Source organism: Excalfactoria chinensis, chromosome 20 (assembly GCF_039878825.1).
Source record: "Excalfactoria chinensis isolate bCotChi1 chromosome 20, bCotChi1.hap2, whole genome shotgun sequence".
Lineage (NCBI taxonomy): Eukaryota > Metazoa > Chordata > Aves > Galliformes > Phasianidae > Excalfactoria > Excalfactoria chinensis.
In genome coordinates, this window is record NC_092844.1 from 3,046,703 (window position 1) to 3,067,156 (window position 20,454).

Sequence of the window (20,454 nt, forward strand, 5' to 3'; positions counted from 1 at the left end):
CTCAGTGGGCTCAAAAGACAAGAGAGGGGATGAATAAACAGCGAAGTGAGCCAAGTCCTTCCCAGCAGTGCCTTCAACCTCAGTCTCCTGTACCAGACTCAACACAAAGCACACAGTGCAATGCCCATGCTCCAACCAAGGCCTTGTTTTTCTGGATATTGTGACCCTGCTGCTTTTTGTCAGTGTTAAAGTCACTTATTATTTTTTAAGAGCAAGCAGAAGGGGTAACAGTCAATGAGCAGGAGACCAACCTTCTGAGTAACGATTTTCTTCATCTCTCTAAAACCCCAGAGCATGAGATAACACTTGTTAAGTTTGGGGGCATCCCACAGAACCTTATTGTTGGTTTGATTACAGCAAAATGCCAAACTTGCTTCCGGTATCAATCTATGCATGCTGCTCTTAAGCTTTACACAGAGTTGCTGAGTGTACACATTCAGAGTAGCCTGCATTAAATGCAAAATATAATGCACTGAAATTCCATTCCGATGTGATTTAATCGAGTTAGAAGAAGCAAATTTCCTCAAACTGCACAGAAAGTACAGAAAAATGAAAAGGCCTCATTTCCTGTCGTTCAGCTATTGTAGGACTGTTCTCTCCTGTTTACTTTTCCGTATTTTGCCCATTTATTTTTATAAGTCCTGAAGTCTTTACTACCTTTTAAGGGAGATTTCCTGACAGATCATTGAAAGGATTTTAATCTAAAGCTAAACCTTAAGATCTTTTTCCTTAATATGAACCCACTACTCAGAAATAATTTCAGGCCTTATTGGTATGATATGTCGGGTGCTCAGACTGTAAGGACTGGCTACCAGCAAAACAGTTCTTTGGTGACTTCAGTGTTTCCCTGTGCTGCTATGCACACTCACACGCTCAGGACTGACTGGCCCTATGTGTGGTATCCTCTTACTGCAGCAAATATTCATGACTTAGCTTTCAGACACCCCAGAGCACCACCCGTCTTCAGGGAGCAATTTCTATGTTTCTAACTTTTGTATTTGGTACATAGCAAATTACAAAGAGGAAGGTGATACCTGGGATCTGCGTGTTGAAATGTAAAATGCTTAAAAAAAAAAAAGAGAGAAAGAAGGAAAAAAACCACTATACCAAACAGGTTCAACATAGCAACATTTAGATTCCCCTCTGCTCCTTCCCTCGTGATCAACAGGGATGAGCACTGTGTAAGAATCTGTGGTGAGAGATCCTCTGCTCCTGTTTGGAGTATAAAGAGTCCTGTTTTATTATTCTGCATTTGCATGTGGCAGCAAATGTGTAAATGTTTTAATAATACCAAAAATCCCAACAGAGTGGAGGAGGAAGATGTGAATAAAGGAATACAAGGACATTTACTTCCTTGAGAGTAAGACAGAAAGGAAAAGAGAGAAAGAAGATGACACGATAAGGGACAAAGCAAGCTTTCTGGGGTATATCTGGGAAAAAATAGAACAGAAATCATTAGGAAGTCCATAGTGCATCTACAGTGATACAGTGCGGATCAATTCATTTAACACTGCCCTGTACATTTACAGAAAAGTACTTTTGATATAATAAAGGCTCATAAACACACAGAAATTGGGTTAGATCTGTTTCGAATTCCTGCCAAACAATGGTTCAGAAAAATGAAGCTCTATTTTAATTAGCTCGGCTCAAGAGTGATTTGATAACAGCAGATGCTGTCTGGATGCTTTCAGCTTGATGGGCTCCACATACATGAACTTAAGAGTGGCTTTGATGCAATTAGATCTCACTCTCTCCTTTAACATGCGTTAGGCTCTGGAGCCAATGGCTTGGGTGTATTTAACATCTTGAACTAGAAGAATATTGACAGCCTTCCTCATTCTTCAGATGTGTGGAGCTAAAGCAAAGATGACTTACTTGGGGCTGATCTATGATGCTTCAACAACTTGAAGACAGAAACAAAAGGGCACCAACGTATTACCCACAGCACAATATTAAGGTCTTAGCATTAGATCTTTTTCTACTACAAACCACATTTCTCAGCACGTAACTGTTATAGCCTACGTTAGTCCAGTAAGCAAAATAAAACAACAACCAGCCACCCACCCTATCAATTGCTGTTTCAATTTATGTCATTTTCTGTAAAAATCAGAAGGACTCAATGATTCCACACGTCTTTCACTCCTTCATTCCCAGAAGACACCCCATACCACCACGCTGTGCAGTTAACGGTAGGTTCCAGCCAGCCAGCACGGTTCTCCCACCCACTGTCTACCATTTTCTTTCAGAGACAACTTCTTCCACTCCTGGAAACATGTGCACGCTGACACGTTACACAACCCTTTGCCTTTCCGAAGCAATCTCACTGCCTCACTCTGTAGCCATAAAGTACAGACATTTGCTAAAGGACACATGCAACATAGGAGCTGCTTCAGTGCGTCGGGGACAAGGCTAATAGGAGGTCTTGATTTGTTAATTATCTGACAGTTTGTCACAGCTGGGCTGTAAAGAGTGGGTGGGGGGAAACCTTTCTGCTTGGCTCTATCTTCCTCTAAATGCTGAATTAGGCTGTCAAAACCTTCATCCCACCACAAGAGGCTGCAAAAGGAAGAGCCACGCTATCCTTCCTCCTTCTCTCAGCAGGATATGTTGTTTCAGTTGTCCTACACTCCCACCACGTCTCCGGAAACGAATATGGCATATATAAGTGACCTTCACACCACCACACCGTGCCCAGTTATGTCAAGGGGCGTTAACAGACCTGAGCATGATAAATCAAAGAGGAAATCCCAGTGCCACAGGAGCAAGCAAGGGGCGTTTATCCTGCAAGGAGTCCTACAGATGCTACCTGCTTGAATCAGCAATTTCACAGCAAGGTTTGGGAAAGCAGAAGGCTTGGCCCCTGTGAGAGCTGACACCGAGACAGATACGGAGTTACAGAGATAACGGGGTGGGGTAGTGGCAAGATTCCTTTTCTTCTTACATTTCTGCCCCATGTAATCCTCTAAATAGGGGCAAAAGTTCAGGCTGTGAAATGGGATAATGCATGGAATACCCCCATGGAGACAAAGCTGGAAAAGCAGAAAGCAGGTTGTGATATAGTAGGACTTACTAGAAATGCTTATGCCTCTTAAATCCAGTTAAATGTGGCCGTTAAGCCGTGAGAGCCTAGGGAGATCCCCACCCACTCCTCCGTTTTCCCTGCAGGCCACGTCCAGAGCATCCCATCACTCAAGTCCTCTCCTCAACAGGCCCTGGATTATGAAAAATCCCCTGCAGGAGCTTCCCACGTGCACAGGACACACCCCATTCCTACCACCATCGAAGCATCTCCCTCTGAGTCGTGGGAGGCTCACAATGTATTCCAGGCACACAAGGGTGCTGACTGCTTGCAATGGGAAAATCAAAGGCATTCAGCACTGGCTTGATGCAGGTGATCAGAAGCTCTAAGTTCCCGTGAGCTGACCATAAACATTCCCCTATTTTACTGTAACATACATAAAAGAAAAAAACAAAAAAAAAAGGTGTCCCAAGTAGTTGTTTGTTTTACACTTAAGCTGTCAAGGAGCACATAGACAAGTCAGTACACAAGTCCAACTCTCACATTATCTGCTGCAGAACATCTTCTTTACCATGACAAAATTGGTGCTTTTCTTGTTCAGAGCTGGCATCCCATTTTCTAGTGTGATCCATCCACCAGCATACAGCAAGTCAGCAGTAAGGGTGGAACAAGAGCTATAGTCTCCTACACTCATTATTTACTCCTGAGCAGTAAAACAAATGATACTTTTCTGCACAGACAGTCCTACCTTCCCCAGATGGAGACTGCCAAGAACTCCACTGGGGACAAAACAACTGTCTTTATCTTTCATCAGGTAAAGTTAATAGACCCATTTCAGGGAACATTTGAAGATCTCGTCCCTTGAAAATAACATTTGCTAAAGCACCGCTTCTCCAACTTTAGGCAGGTTTGACTCCCTTTTGCACTCATCTATCCTGGTGGCTCATCCCACATTCCTCAGGCTGAAATGGCAGCAAACTCCTTCAGGAAAAATGAGAGTTACTGGAATAAATGCTAACTCTTCAAACTAGGAGAAACAGAACTCCTGACAGCAATTAAGAGTTGAAAGCTGTTTACTGGCTAGTAACTTGGTGACTTCCTTTGAAGCCCTTTGCATCCCTGTGGGGGTCATAACCTAACTTTGAGAAACACTACTTTAAGGAACTTAACTCTAAAGAGGAGCAGGTGATGACATAGCACTGTTCCCCACCCTGCATCTACATAAGAGTTTAGAAGCAATTTCCCAGCTGGTCCTGGTGGCTTCAGCCCCTTTGCCTTTAAAAGCTCTGCCCCTACAGTGATACAGACTCATAGGTGTTGAGATGATGCCCAAGATAAAGACCCAGTAGCATCATTGATAATGTAACCAATGCAGCAGTCAGCATTAATTATTCCAAACCACTACAAGCAAGGTCTGCGTCTCTTAAAACATCTGTCTCTCACCCTTCTGGTCTTTAATAAAATCACCCTCCTAGCCATAGGGTGTAACTGGAAGCATATGTACGCATGCGCATGCAAAAACATAAATGCATAAGGAGAGATTCAGCTCCTCATTAAAAAATGGCATAAATAAGAACTCACCAAGGAATTCTGCCAGAGTCTGATTTCCAGATCTGGTTTTGCTGCATTCTTGCCCACCGCCTGCAGAGTTCTGGGTGCCTCCCTATCCTTCTCCAGCTGTACTGTTCTCTTCAAATTCAGACTTCTTGCACCTATAATTACTAGGTACCCTGTGCCAGGCTCCTTTAATTAACCAACCCAACTCTTCTCCCTTTGGGATCAGACTAAGCTCTTTTTTATTAGTTCCATCATTTCAGTATCTAGGCCTAAGCAGGATAACTTACATCACCCTGTGAATGGGAACGTGGGGTACCAATGACCTCCAAAGCACCTGTCCTCTTCCCAGCAGAAAAGGCAAAGAAAAGGCCGTGAGCCATGGGATATGGCACGAGGGGTTCCTGCAACACCTTTCAAACCTAATTACATCAGCAAAAATTACACAGCTCTAAAACCTCAGGAAAACACCTGGCACGGGGGGTCCCTGGCAGGCCAGTTAGATACTACTACAGCCCTGAAGGTGCTTCAGTCCAAAGGAGAGCAAAGGCAAGAACAGAACAAACCCCTTGGCTGCTATTACACTGGAACCAACCTCCTGGATTTCAGGGCTCCAAGAATGAGATGAGCATTCCTGGAGAGCACTACTTCCCCAAGCCTCCCTCTCCCCAGCTGACACTGTTGCACCAGCAGCTGGGATGCAGTTTGAATTACAGGTCCATGCAAAGCCCTAGAAGACGAGGATCCCCACCTTGCTCTTCCTATTTAGCACTCCACCTTCCCGTCTCCCAAGAGAACAGGTAGATCAGAGCCCAGATAACATCCGAAGAGTTCTCCCTACCTGCCCTGCATGGAAACAGACAGCCCTGCGACCTCCTCCAGGCGGCTTCTATAGCGTTTGGTGGGATTCTACATCTAGCTGTGATATTCTTTGAAGCTATTTCACCCCATTCGTATTCAAACTGCAGCACACATGCAAAAGAGAAATCTCAAAATGCACACTGGCCTTTTCTGGCCCATGGGGTGTTCAGCATGCGAGTGCTCCTGCACATGGAGGTAAGAGAATGGGAGGTGAAAAGCAGAAGAGCTGCTGGACGCCCTGGATTTCTTAGGCCAGGCGGTCACTCCAGTTGCACAGCTCGACTTCCCCGGAGAGTTTCTCAAGGAGAAACCAGCCATCGATCTTGGGACACACAACTTCCAGGACCGTTCCTTATCTCAGAACAGCTTCTGCCACGAATTCCTGCATGCGCTTTAATGTTTAAATTATTAAATGCATTAATGTATTTACATTATTCAAGTCTTATGTGCATTTTTCTAAGATAATTTATGTATAAGAGTTTGAATGTCCATGACTGTTAATGTCTACAACCCTTCCTGTTCATTATTGATTCTGGAAGGAAAAAAAAAGAAAGGCAGTGTTTTAATGCCTTATTTTTAATGTATTAAGAGTCTGAATAAGTGCATTCTCTTTTTTCTTTTGTAATTTCATAATTTAAGTAGTGCATTTATTAAACTGACACAGTATGAATTGTGGTGAAGTCTGGCACAGGTCCATGCTGCCAACGCAGCCCAACCGACCATCACGCTGCTCTGCAAATCAAGTACAAGCTCAGCCTGTACGCCAGCTTCTACTCCCTACCTGAAATCAGAAGGGACGGAGGGTACAAAGAAGTCCTTTCAAAACACATTTGCTTTGCTATTTACATGGGTTCTCTCTCTAATTTCCATTTTCAATCGGTGAAAGTTTCCATATGGTATTGATGAACTGTTTTCATGCAAACCTGTTTTGTTAATGAGCTCTTACGGTACCTTTTAAGTCTGACAGCATTGAAGACCTTCAAAAATCTACAGCAACTGTAATTTTGCAGTTTCTCCACCACAACGGTGCACACTGTAATCTTTTTTTCCCCCTAAAATTAAAAACCTGCCCCTACTTTTATGTTCGCAGGCAGATTTCACACAGGAATCAGGTCACCTCCACTGATGAACAGCACAAGTCTCTGAAGCAGAATGTAGCAGCTATTCACCAGCAGCTGGCCACCCCGCATGCCACTTTGGGACAAAAATGCTATAGCAGGCAAGAGAAACTGGGGAAAAAAGAGTCAGCTAACACACAATGGAACTGCCTCCACTCATTCCACCCACACATAAGCGGAGCTGCATGGACATGCACTTTACATATAAATTATGTGCGAATGCTGTAGATGTTTATAGCCAAAAATACTACTTCCAAAGTCCAGCTTTTACTGCCAGACAAACCCACCGGCAGCGCAGCCTGCACGGAGCAACAGTGACACCCTTCGGCTCTCCGCCGACCCCGGCACCCTCCCAGCATGGCAGCCCCCGCTCCAGCACCTATCAGAGCAACCCATCAAGAAGCCGAGCTGCAGAGAGATAAAACTTGCTGTACGTAGGCACTGTATGTAATTGCGAGTGTGTGCATAAGTTTCACAGTACGTTCTGCATAATTACAGCCCTGCCTGGCACAGCTGCCAGTGCGAGCATGAACACACACGCACACACGTAATGTATGCACAATACTGTGCATATGGACTTGGGAAAAGGCAGGGAGCAGCGAAAGTTGCTGGCTGTTGTTTTAAGAGCTGACTCTGCCATTTCTAAGGTTAAGTTTGTGTTTTTTTGCTACTCATTACCATTCTTTAACTGTTACAATTTATATCAGCATATAATGTTAAATAATTACAGGGAGCGGAGCTCACTCTAGCGAGGATATAAACGCGCTGTGGGATTCTACAGATTTAAACAAATAACACTCACAGCAGGGGGTGAGCAGATGAATTAGCATTAATATCCTGCCTGGGAGATCCCAGTGCAGTGCTATGGCTTAAATACAGATCTTTTCTGTAACAGTCAATATGACAGCTACTAGCAATACGGCCCGGCATGCTCACTAGTCAATACAGCAGCTGCAGCTGAAGGAATGCCCTTGCAATAATCCATACGGCAGCCAGTTAAAATAAATAACTTCCCTTTAACAGTCTATACAGCAGCCAACTGCATTAAAACCTTCCCTTTTAAGGTCTATACAACAGTCAACTAAATGGAAAAACTGGCATCCTTCTTGGCAGCTTCAGAGGGAAGTCAGGCATCCAAGCGGGCAGGACTGAGCTCTCCTCATCTCCTCGTGCCACTCCGGGCGTCCCACGTAGCTGCCTTTCACAAGCACTACCTTCACTTTGAAAAATAAAGCCCCAAACCTGTTTCTTTCCAGATGAGAATAACAAACGACGTAGACCACAGCTGGCCAGGAGCAGTCAGTCAGCACACTGACCCAAATTCCCAGTGGCAACGAGGCTTCTCCCAGCACTGCCACTGAGACAGAACTGCCCCATCCCCACTGCGAGCAGAACCCAAACTTGAACTCTCTGCCTTCCATCAGCCACTGGCGGTGGTTTTTATTCCCTAACCAGAAGCAACAGGCTGTGGTGGGCTAGGAGCAGTGCACTGTGCCACAGCACTCCACGCTGCAATAACAATGGCAAGAGATGGTCGTATAAATCACAAGGAATGGCTGTAAAACATTCAAATCTGACAACTGAACTGCAGGAAAAATCCACGACCACAGTGAATTCCACAAGGCAGAACAGAGCTTCTATATATGTATACAAACATACTGGTTTTGTAACCAGGGTCATGTTCTGCTCTCATGCACACAGACTTCATACTGGCATCACTTCGTTCTCCTGCGATGGAGTGCCTATGGGTGTTCACTGCGAGTCAACTGACTTCCAGAACAAAGCCGTAGAATTCCTGCTAAGTACAACAGCACTTCTTGGGTTAAATTACAATCATACAGCACTTCATAGTGGGCTTATAATTTACAAATTGTTGTAAAAGCAGTGATAAATCACCAGAAAATAAAACACGTACGTATTTTCACATTTGCCATACTGTCAGGAGGTTTTATCGATAGGGAGCTTTGCCACTAAAATCCTACATTTGCTGGTTTCCTATAAAAGAAAGGAGACGGACGACAGTTTTGTTGTTAGAAGTTGGAACGACAAACAGGAATGGCATTTCTTCCTGAAAACTCCACAAATTTAAAACATCTGCCTGCTTGCCTTTTGAGGAACCTGTCCCTTTGGGTATGCATTAAAAACAACAACAACAAAAGAGGGATCTGCAGGCCCACCAGATGGTTGGCACCTGGACCCTTTGCAAGGAACTGATCAAGAAAATGGATCTTTTTTTCCAGGTAACAGGGGGGAAAAACCCTCTCTAAAACCTCTCCCACTGTCAATGCCTGATGCTATTTTATCTCCGACTTTAAGGGAAGCGTGGAGCTACAAACACATTCCAGCTTATAGCCTCCCAGATTAGAAATACACGCCACCCCTACTCCAGAAGTCACGGTTTGAAGCTTTGAACATCTTTTGCAAAACGACAGTTATTAAAAACAACAAACATGCACAACAGTGAGTCATCTGGTTTCCAACTTCTGAGTCAAAAGGGGCCAATTCCACACAAAGTGAAACCTGGCTCTCCGACTACTTGCATGTTGAACGATTTGTATCTCTGCACCACAGCTTCAGAACAGGATGTGGAAAAAAAGAATGAAAAGGAGATGGGAGAAAGGGGAGGGGAGGGGAAGAGAAAGAACACTTCTTTACTGGTCCCAGTGTCATTGCAAATAAAGACCATGTCAAGATTTAAACCATAATAATGGAAAGGCTATAAAGGTCTCTGCGATAATGTTTCCTCTGATATTCCCTTTCATAAATGCTCTCTTTATGTTGCGTGCTTTGCAATAATACATGTAATGTTTGTGAACTAGCCCCACTGGGAAAGCTGCATCATATGAAGCTTCACAGAACACTACATTAGAAGCAAGATAATGAATTTCCCTGCTCCCCAACCTTTGTCAGCTGCACCTATCTTCTTGAACAGAACACAGCCAACATGAGGAGACAAGTCATCCAAAGCAGCCTCCACATCTGTTCAGCTGGAAACAGATCTGGATGTACCAGCACATGGACACGCAGTACAGTGTTACCTCTTCCAGCGCAATACCTTTCTGGGTTGGGCTAAAAGCCTCTTTCCAGATCTGACATGTATAAACAAGAGCCCTGAACCTCTTCACAGCTATACCAATCGGATCAATAGCATTCTGAGCTTCCTCTTGGCAATGGAGGAGAGGAACATGAGCGCCAAGAGCATCTGAGTAACAGATCGCTGCCAACACAGCGCTGTGAGCCTCCCCGTGGCAGTGCATATAAACACACACAGTGTGTTGCAGTGGCTGCAACATCACACTCATTTTGTACATGCAGACCAAGACCCCATGCCTCTGCGTGGAGCTCTGCCTTGCAAGAAGGAAAGTCCACCAGCAGCCCCAGACTTCTGCAAGCCTGGCAGAAGTAGAAGACAGCCTCCTCTGTAAGAATTGAGGGTCAGAATGGAATCCCGTGAGGCCTTAACAGTGAATGTCCCAAGCGACCTGATACCACTACTCTATGACACACCGGGTGCTCCGGTAGCTGACCACTGGAGTGAGAACTAAATCCATCTTTACAAGATCGAGGCAACCTGATGTTGAGGAAAGGGTTGTCAAAAATATAGTGTCAAGGGGGAGAGGGGGCTCATCTCAGTCTCGACTATAATTCTCAATCATCGCACAGAAAGTATTTATATCCTGTTGGCAGCGTGTGTAACCAATGCGACTCTTCGTGTCAGAGCTGTCAATTACAGCCCTGACTTATGAGGAAAGATTAAATGAGCTAAATATGTAGAGCTTGGCTAAGAGATCGGGATGGGGGTGGGGAAAGGAGAAATGATGTGATAACTGTCTGCAAACATCTGAAGGGTGCAGATGCTTAAGGAGGAAAGGAATCACTTGGGGTGGCACACACAACAAAGAGGAGAAGCAAGCTGGAAGGAAGGCAGAAAATTCTCGCTGTACAGCAGGAAAGCTTCACTGGAGCAAGATGTGCTCAGCTGTGGAATTGAATCCCAATGAATAAACATCACTCAGGCCATTCAGAACGCCTGGCAAAGCACTAAGAGCTGACAGCAGAGGACAATCTGACTAAAAGGTATAAAAAAGGTGTAAAACAATGTAAAAAAAGCAAGGCATATTGGGAGCCTGGCTGATGATACGAAGTTATCCCTCCTGCATCTCTCCAGCTCTAAAATCCTTTTAATAAAGAGCTATGCACATTTGCATTGCTACTTGTCCAGAAATGTGATTGTCAAAATAGCCGTGCTGTGCTATGAGATCACAGCAGGACAGAAGACATGGTCAGGTCAAACAGGGAGAAAAGCCACACACACAGCAAACAAAAGTATTCAGATGTTTGGAAGACTTTTAATTGAAGTGTCCTACAGACAAATACAGGAAAAGTCTCTAACAAGTTGCTTTGGAGCTCCCAGTCCAAGAATTACACTAACTCTCTCCTCTTGCAAATGTCTCTTCTGAAGGAGTTGGCATCAGAAGTACTGAGGGATGGATTCCTGTGCATCAAAGCTGGGGAAAGTTCTTTCAAGTTCCTGAATAATTCATTCTGTCTTTTGTGCCTCAGCTGCCATGCTCTAACGTGATGAAGACGCAATGTATCCCATGCTCTGAGGCAATACGCATACGCTGTAGATATTGTAAATTTTTCTTACAGCATGATCTCTTAGGTAAAAGTAGAAGGAAGCCAAGAAATTAAAGTTATCACGTGTAAGCAGTTATAATCTCATGAGAGTCACTAGCTGTCACAAGACTAACTCTTTTTGATTGCAGTAACAATGACATAGCATCTGGATAAGGGCAAAAGGAGTCCAACTGCTCAGTGGTATTAGAGGAGAGGAATTAAGAATCTCTGGCAACACTCTCCAGGTTAGGAATTTAATAACACTGAGTCAAGAGGCACTCTGAAGAACCAGTCTCCTACATAAAGTTATTTCAAGAAGCTAAAAAGGCAGACACTCCCGAGAAGTTCTTAAGCTGGTTTCTCCTCTCCCTAAGCAGAAAGAACTGCAGGCAATTGCTGCCCTCTACAAGTTGTTCTGCACATAGCATGTTATCCACACGCATGGAGCTGAGATGGTATTGTTATCTCACCTTGATCCCACAGCTCATCATCACCAAAGCACACATGTACAAGCACCTCCTTGCTGTGTGCCACCACCTCTTAGAAATTAACAGGTCGCCTTTCCAGCAGCTGGGACACAAAGCACTCCCTGTGTAAGCAGAGAGCTGGGCTGCCAACCTGCACAGAGCCACCAGCTGGCAGCAAAGCAATGCATGACCTATAAAACACTGCTGGTAGGTGTAGCACGTTTAGATCTCCAAAACATCAGGTGAGTGTAAACAGAGGAATGAAATTCATTTTTCTCAAGGGTAAACATCAAGCAATGTTAAATATTTCCTAAGTGGGTGCCAGCATTTTTGGCGCATTACAACTATTTTAAAAACATCTTCAAAGTTTTCTGAGCAGTAGTATTGGTTTGTCTAAAAAGGAGACGAGAACTGCTTTTGGAACTCTCCTCTGCGCGAGTGCAAAGACAATAAGCTGCTATCTTACCACACTGCTAGTGGTGAAAGCAAGTGTGCCTGTTGTGTTGCCTCACCCACTGGCTCTAACTGGTCCCTTAACCAGTGAGCTCTTAGGAGCAGGAAAAGCCATTGCTCCATTTTGTACATTCTGATAAGGTCTTACGTACCTTTGGCCTGTCATACTGCAAGCACCTACCTTTCACGTGGTAGCGTGTAATTAATGCTAAAGTAGAAATTACATCCCAAATTATTACACTTCATCCTCTTTTAAAATAGGGATTCAAAAGAATTCCATGGAAACTTTCCCACTGACCTCAGACAGGCAATTAGACTCAATGTGACAGCATTCCTTTAACGATGCTCTGTACGTAAATTTGCATCTGCATGTTTTGCACATATAATGTGTTTGTCTAAATCAACAGAGCAGAAGGAACTGGCAGATTAAGGCAGGACATTTTGCACAAACAACAGAAGTTAACAAAGTCCCAGTTGTAAAAGACAAAAAAGGCAAAAAACAACCTCAAACTTATCAAAAGGTCAAATGCACAAGAGGTCTGCTTAGTCAGTGCAAGAATTCTCTTTGCAGCAAAGCAAAGAGCACTGCGTAAGGAAGTGGTGCACCTCCAGCTCACTGCTCCTGGCCCCATAAAACTGCAGTGTGTACAGCAATCGCCCTGCACAGCCTGATGGAATTATTGTCCAACACCGGGAATCCACAGCAACACATTCAGGAGCTCCCCAAACAAACGGAAGCATTATCACACCATTAGGGTTACTGCCTGTACAGGAGGTCACCGAGCTGATAGTCTCTCTCCCCCTCCTGCTGACAGTGCTAAATTACCCTGACTAATGTTTCGCTGGGGGCTATAAGTTAGTTGCCTACTGACTCTGGCTGTCTGGAAATCCCCTCCGGACAGATTTACTTTTCGAGAATTATTCAGTGTAGGCCACCACTCTGAACAAACCCATTGTGGCAAACAGAAAATTTGTACAGCAAACAGGTATAAATCTTGTGTTAAACAATAAAGGGTGGGAAAAAGGAAAGCAGAAGCGTGTGAAGTATTGTCCCTCCTGAACACTCCTGTCCCTCAGAGCATCCCTGAAAACAAAAATCCTTCCAAAAGAAATCCACAGATCTCTACTGGGATCTTTAAACTTGTAAATAAGGCATAAGGACCAGATAGAATCCTACTGCAAGAGCGTGTTCCAGAAATCTCTTTATAAGTTTCTCATTGGAAACCACTTTCATGCCTTTATTAGGAAAGAAAAAAATTCACCATAATTTCTAGCAGAAGAGAATCTTTAAAAGGAACCCCTTGTTTTCTTATAGGGTCTGACAGAGCAGTAAGCATCTATTGCATTACAAGGAGAGGATATACATCTGCAGTGTGTCCAATGATTTGTTCATCCAAAATGGACTGTGCATTCTCATTAGCACCAATGAGCTCTTCCACTTCTTACAGCACAATTCTGTAACCTTTCCTCATCCCCCATTTGGTTCACATGGCTAAGGACAACAAATCCTACACTAATTGCCATAGGAGCAGCAGTACTTCTTGTCACCTTGTACTTTTGACAGCCTGTAAAAAAACAGGAATAAGATTTCCACATTGCAGGGCTAACTAGTGGCACCTGCAGTAAGAAACAGAAAGTAACAGCACACAATAACAGTAAAAGAAGAACATTTAAATGATTCTGCAAAAGAGAATGCTTTTCACACCACAGTCCTGCAGTTTTCTAACTCAGTAACAAACCAAGCCAGTGATTGACGATCACAAGGAATATTTTATATTTACAACTAGTTCTTCTTACAGCATCAGCAAGAAGAAGGAGCATATTTCACGGTAGGAAAAAGTCAAAACTAAAATGAAGCAGCACGCAGGAAGACCTCACTTATAAGTTCTGTTCCCTTCGGTTTTCCTTACACACCAGGCTCCTGTCAGGTGCTCTCACAAGCGTTGCCCTCGTAGCTGCCATTTAGGCTGAAGCAGATTGGGCAAAAAGCAAACGCCAACAGCAAAAATATTCAGCTCCTGAAAGCATCTCAGAAGCAGCACAGAATGTTTAATGAGCTGCAAGATTGCTGGGGACAGTCAAAACAAGCTAAAAAGAAGCAGAAAGGACTGGATCATTACAGTAAAGAGAGAAATGAGATCAGGAGAATGAAGATTCAAGAAGAAAAGGCAATTTCCTAGTGTTCTAATGTCAAAGGAAGTGGTTTTGTCCTACATAGTTATGTATTTTACACATCCCAGGACCTTACTTTGAGCAGCTGTAGTAAGACAACCCTATTCCAATCCCACAAGTGCCCAGAGGATTATTGGAGGTGGCCGCACATACAAAAGCTGGGGGAAGCAGAAGGGATGCAGCAATGTTCACTGAGAAGCTGGACTCAAGGAGAAGCTGATCCTGCACTGACGATGACAAACGTGGCTGTAAACAGCAGCGGAGCGAGATGCTGACACTCCGCTAACACAAGGTTACACTTCCCACTATGGAGCTACACGGCAGATTTTAATGGGCCAAGACCGACAGCTAGGGAAATGAGTGTCCGCTCTCTACTGCAAAAATTATAGCTCTTCCCATCCCCCTCCAACTCATTCTCCACTGTCAGTACTGTAACACAATGACCTCTCATTAGGGGGCATTTTTCAGTTGGGACAGTTTGTTGTAAGGACACTGGATAACTCAGGGGATTAATGGCACGGATGTGGAGCCCCTCATCTCCAGTTTGGTAGCTCAGAACAGCACGTGCTGTGAGTGAGCTGCAAGAAGAGTCATGCAGTAGCAGTTAGAAGTGTGACATGAGTCTGCATGGCTCCATTCTGAAGGCCTAGTAATGTGATAAACCTTAGTGTCAGACAGCATCTGGTTGCATGATCTTGGAGAACACAGGCACCTCCTTGTAAATAACCACTGCTTTTCCTGAGTTCCCCCCGAAAGCTGCAGGCTAACACAGTACATGGAAGGCAGCACCACCAGGCACGGAGCAGAAGGTATTTAGCACTGTGCAGGATGCAGTACTCATTAAAATCACAAATGCAATACAAAACCAGCTTGAGCCCATAATGACATCTGCTGACACAGCACAAGATGCCCCATTTCCATTGCATTAATACATCCAACACAGATCTCAGCCCTCAGAAACGCCAGCCCTTTCAGCTACCAGTTAAGTCAATAAAGGCAACAGGGGGACAGAACAGAACTTGGTCATGAGACTCTTTTCTCCCTCCTCTGTAAGAGCCTTAAGACATCTTCTTCCTCAGCTCTTTCACACCACATCTGAAATCAGCAGCAATCTGCCTGAGCTCACGGCTTTCCCATACGGAGCCATTTGCTGGACTCTTGCCATGGTTTGTTCTGTTGTTTCCGTAAACACTTTTATGACACAGTGCCATGTGCCTACAAGGCCACCCTACGGACCCAGGGCTGCTGCACACGTTAGAAGGCAGCGTGCACAATCCTGGCTGCGGAGAAGCCACAGCAGTGCGGTGGAACTCAGGTCATCTGGCTGACAGAGCTGCACCGCTCCTTTAATAAGGCTTCTACAGATACCCAGCTGGAAACAATAACGGCTCCGAAGTGAACGTGACAGAGGCTGTGAGAGCTTAATATTAAAGACAAATAATGAAAAAAGAAGGAGAAAGACTCTGCTTTTCAAAGGGCCCTAATTAGCTCACATGCAAGACTCACCATTATGAGACTATAGTTTACTTAGGAGTTCTTTACATTCATAAATATTTGTACACGTGTACAAATACATTTCCACACAAAGATACACAGCTGCCACGTGCTTCCTCTGAGCAATCCTTCAGGTGCATATAGAGTGAGGAACTAATTAAACCAAAGGTAACGTTAGAATCTGCCTTGAGAAGAGAAAGCACTGTTGACCAGCACAAGCTGTGATGATGTGCTGCCAGCTATAGGCTTCAAACCGGAGGGGAAAAGGAAAAAACACCAAATCCATCACAAGGCTGGTGTGTTATCTTTGTCAGTAATGACTCTGGGTAATCTCACATGCAGATGTCTATGCAATCAAGAGATTGCACAGTGTTACTAAGGTAGGGAGATTTTCAATGCTGAGTTTAATAGAATTCTTTAGCAGCCCTTTCATTAGATGTATTTTACTGACCCTTCCCACTTTACAGTCTTTACTCACATCTCTCTCCTACAAAAATTAACTCCCGGGTTCTCCAGATAAGAGTTACAAAACAAAAACGTTTTGCCATGACCTGCACTACGCCATTACAAAAAGTACTTGAGCCTTCTCACCAGACAGCCTGTATTCACCATGAACACCAAAGGAGAAACTCAGTGAGACAGATGATGTGCTTAGAACAACGAGAAGGGCTAAGATTTCTGGCAAAGTTAAAGAGGGCTGAAGAGTAAGGGGGAAAAAAAGGAAAATGAAGGTTGTAAAAGGAATGGCTGCAGCTCAGGAGGCTGATGTCTCACTTCCCAGGATCCATCACCATAAAAATAAAGCAGGGTTCTATTAGATCCCCCCACATAAAAAATAAATCCCTGAGCTCTTTTCAAACCAGGTCTAGAGTCAAAGCACTGGACCACACACACCCAGTTAGCTTAGAGGTGTTTAGCAGCTGGCAGTGCATCTCAAAGTAAAGACAGCTCAAGTGAGGCACTGAGCAGCAGAAATTGTTTTATTAGACCATAACCTGAAGAATACCTGCTCAAATTATGCTGCACAGTTTCTTCTTCAGACTCCTTATTAAATAAGCAGTACTCAGGAGCACACACTGCACACACTTAGTACAGGTGGCTCCTGCATGGTGCCAACTTTGTGCTCAGATAAACTCAGAGGCCTAGGTGAGCCACGTCTACCCAATGATCCATGGCCACAGGTAAACAGCATGACAACATTAGGCAGTTCATACCTTTTTCACAAAGAGCCAGCTCCTTTCATTCAAAACGAGCAAAGAGAACATCTCATATATTACATTATTAGCAAGAAATTGCGTGCTGCTGCTAGAACTTACCAGAGGCTCCCGAGATGCTGCATTTTCAGTGGCAGGGCTGGAGCCGGCCTGAAAAGCAAAAAGAAAAGTGAGGTTACATCGCCACCCGATGGACACGATTAGAAATGCTCGTAACGGGATTTGGGCAAACACGTTTCTGCTATTAGCAGTAGTTCAGTGATGAACTGAAGACCACAAGGCCTGGGTCGCACAGAAAATTAGTGCCAGCAGTCGTCACTTAAACAGAACCCTGTAAAGGGGCAGAGCTTGCTCTAGGGAGCCAGAGAGCACTGAGACTGGTTTCCAAGGGACCCAGTAAGTCCTTAACACCTGCACAGCTTTTTGAGATGATCGAAGAAAGACACTGGACAGAAGCAGCCCAAAGTATTGCTACAAAAGTGGATGCAAAGGAACTTTGCTCTAATTCTATGCTTCTTTTTCCTCCTCTGTAGACTTACATTTGACACTGAGCATCTCCCATTTCCACCGCCAGTAACACACCCTTTGTTTTCTGCATGATTCTATTCAGTGAGTACAATGAATGCTAGAACTACCTAGTGATACCACTAAGTCCTTAAGTGACCTCTTGACCTCCAACTACTTGCACTTTGATGCGATACATCACACCTTCAAAGCAGCTCAAGTCTCTTTTTTCCCCATCTAAACAACGCCCCAAAACAGACAGAAATAAGTATTTGCCACAAGAGGGTGCCAGTAATACAGATCTATCCAACTGCTGCTTCCAGACCCACCTGCATCTCCCATAGGCCCGGCCAGCTGTCCCAGAGCCTCCCATGCACAGGAGCAAATCTGTTCTGCCTTCAGGAGCTGCACCAGCACTTACAGACTGGCACGTGCAGCATTTAGCTGGGCTGGGAAGCTGCCCAAAGAGCATCTGGAATGAAGCCCAGGTTAACGTGGGAAAACATGTATTATGTGGGTAGGTCAGAGTTTTGAAAGCACATACTCAAAAATTGTGATGTGCTTGTAAACAGCCTGATGACACATTTGATTAGCTGGAGAATTCATAGTATTTTGATTGTATTGTCCAGGGCTACCAACAGTTTGAATGAGATCTGCATTTCCTTCCAGCAATATCGCTGCACACAAGGCATGGTGACAGTGAAGGAACTGGTGTCCTCAGGCAGAGCACAGCAACCCTCTGGTACATGGGAGCTCTCAGATAAGTCAGGGCAGAATCCATGCTTTCTATGTAGTGGCTGTTCAGTAGCCTGTGTTTAACAAAGCAACAGCCATCACAGTCCAGAGATCAAACATCCCATACTGTAAACCATCCTTTAAGATGCACACAGCAGAAAACTCCAAGGCTAAACACTGCAGAGCTTGAGGCAAGAGGGGAGGAAAATTCACCTACACATTGGCTAGTGATGCAACTAGAGAAGTGCGTCTATGGAGCAAGAAATCGAGCGTCTTTCAACATCTTTGAGATTCAATTATTTCCCTATATGAAGGCAAAACACAGCTAGATGGCAGACTGGGCCCAGAGTGGATACAGTGAAGCTTTAGAAAGAAAACAAAGTTTGGGCCTGTGCTGCTGCTGGCTGAGCCAATGACGCTCTCCAATATATGGTCCAAGTACTCAGCAAAGAAATCCCAATAGCCTAGAGAGGCCAGAAATTGGTTACTCTCTGCACAGCCCACACCATCTTCTTGATCATCCCCCACTTTTAGGGGGCTCTTCCGTGTTTTTCCTTTGTTTCGTTGTTTTATTAAGCGAATACATTACTAAAAAGCCCAAAGAATGATTTCTAAACAAAATAAATTATTTAGAAATCTGTAGCAGAAACATTTATTGCCTTCAGAACATAATCCTATCTTATGTCAATGATTTCATCTGAGCTGCAACACCACTCTCTGCAATGCTTGAGGCAATACATTAATTCATGAGAATGAGACAAAGTAGACAAAACAGACAGCAAGGCAAAAGATATCTGACGCTCCCTTTGCAGCATCTGAACTAACTAGATTTGTAATAGCAGATGATAGGATCCAAACATAAACATGTTAAGCAAGACAGTCCTACCACTCACAGGTTCGTGTTGGCAAAGATAACCAGGGGTAGAAAATAAACATATTTTTTAAGTCCTTTATATGTTTAGTGTGTTAAAAGGACAACCTCTTACATGCCTCGGTACCAGAGTCAAAACTGCAGTGGCTGCATATCATGAGTGGCATTCATACGCTGGTACGAAATAAAAAGATAAAAAGCTTTATTGCAAAATTGTCCCCTTAAGAAATCATCTGCTGTGCTTCATATCCTTTAATTGCACATTACAGCCCTTGTTTCTGGCCAAACCTGCTGGTTTCTCTCCAATCCCACCCAAGCTAACCAGATTTGAGGGCACTGAACACTCCCCAGCTGCAATTCTGGATGAAGACATGCAACCCATGTCAGAGCGATGGGGGAGGAGAGCAGGCAACGACAGCCTTAGAGAGAACAACCCTTCTGTCCCATGCTAACACACAGCATGGGGAAGGAGGAACTTCAATACACAAACAGGGCTGCTCCTGGTGCACAGATCATGGCTATCCAGCAGCTGAACTCACTGGAACCTCCAGTACCCAAACTGGGCACAACACCAAAGGAGCCCTACAAACTGGATCTGCTGTAAGGAGGTCATGACAGGCCATAAGGCACATGGGGCACAAATGGGACACCATTTTCTCCTGTAGTGGCTTAGAACCCACTCCCTCTTCACAGGAGCCAGACACAGTGGTTTCTCTGTAGCAAAAAGTTACTTTCCAACAGCCTGCATCCAAGATGCAAACATCAGACCTTCTTTCTAGGCAAAGCAATACCAGAGAAGTACAAAACAAAGACTTAAAGGGTGCGATGAGAGTACATGATATCATAGGAACCCAAACGTTTCTCAGGCAATCGCATTTACCAATTAAGCAGACTTCTTTATTGGAAACCTGCAGACAGCTGCCTCAGAGACTGCCCCAGGTGGCTTACAGATCAGTCTGAGGCTGTTGCAGGTTTCCTCCTGTTGACAGAGTTCACCCACAGCATGAGGAACAGATTGCTGTGCCTGCACCTCAAGCTGCTACTGATGAAAGCACACGGCCAGCAAGCCAACCAGCAGCCTGATAGTGGGGCCTTTCACAGCCTAGGAGCTCACAATGTCAGTCAGAGCATAGCCTTTATGGAATTTATCTCTGTTTAGTTCAGCAATGTTTGCTACAAACTTAGCTTTTTCAGTGCAAAATAAAAGTACCGATGGAAACATGTGCAGTGATTCCATTGAATGAGAACAGATGTGAATGACTGCACAGAAAAGCAAAGCAGACATTGCTGTTTTCCTCCCTGTTCCTCTCACGGCCAGAGGCTTCACCTGCAAGAAAAGGCCTTTCTGCAACCACCTCAAGGACGGTTTTAC

General features: G+C 44.4%; 1 protein-coding gene across 1 annotated transcript in view; it reads right to left on the minus strand.

The window, feature by feature from the left end:
• The window catches only part of PEX14 (peroxisomal biogenesis factor 14), a 70,386-nt gene that overhangs the window by 48,743 nt on the left and 1,189 nt on the right, over positions 1–20,454 (minus strand). The window contains exon 2 of the mRNA XM_072354448.1: positions 17,075–17,122. Coding sequence (XP_072210549.1) covers positions 17,075–17,122 — 48 coding nt within the window. The remainder of the gene's footprint in view (positions 1–17,074; positions 17,123–20,454) is intronic.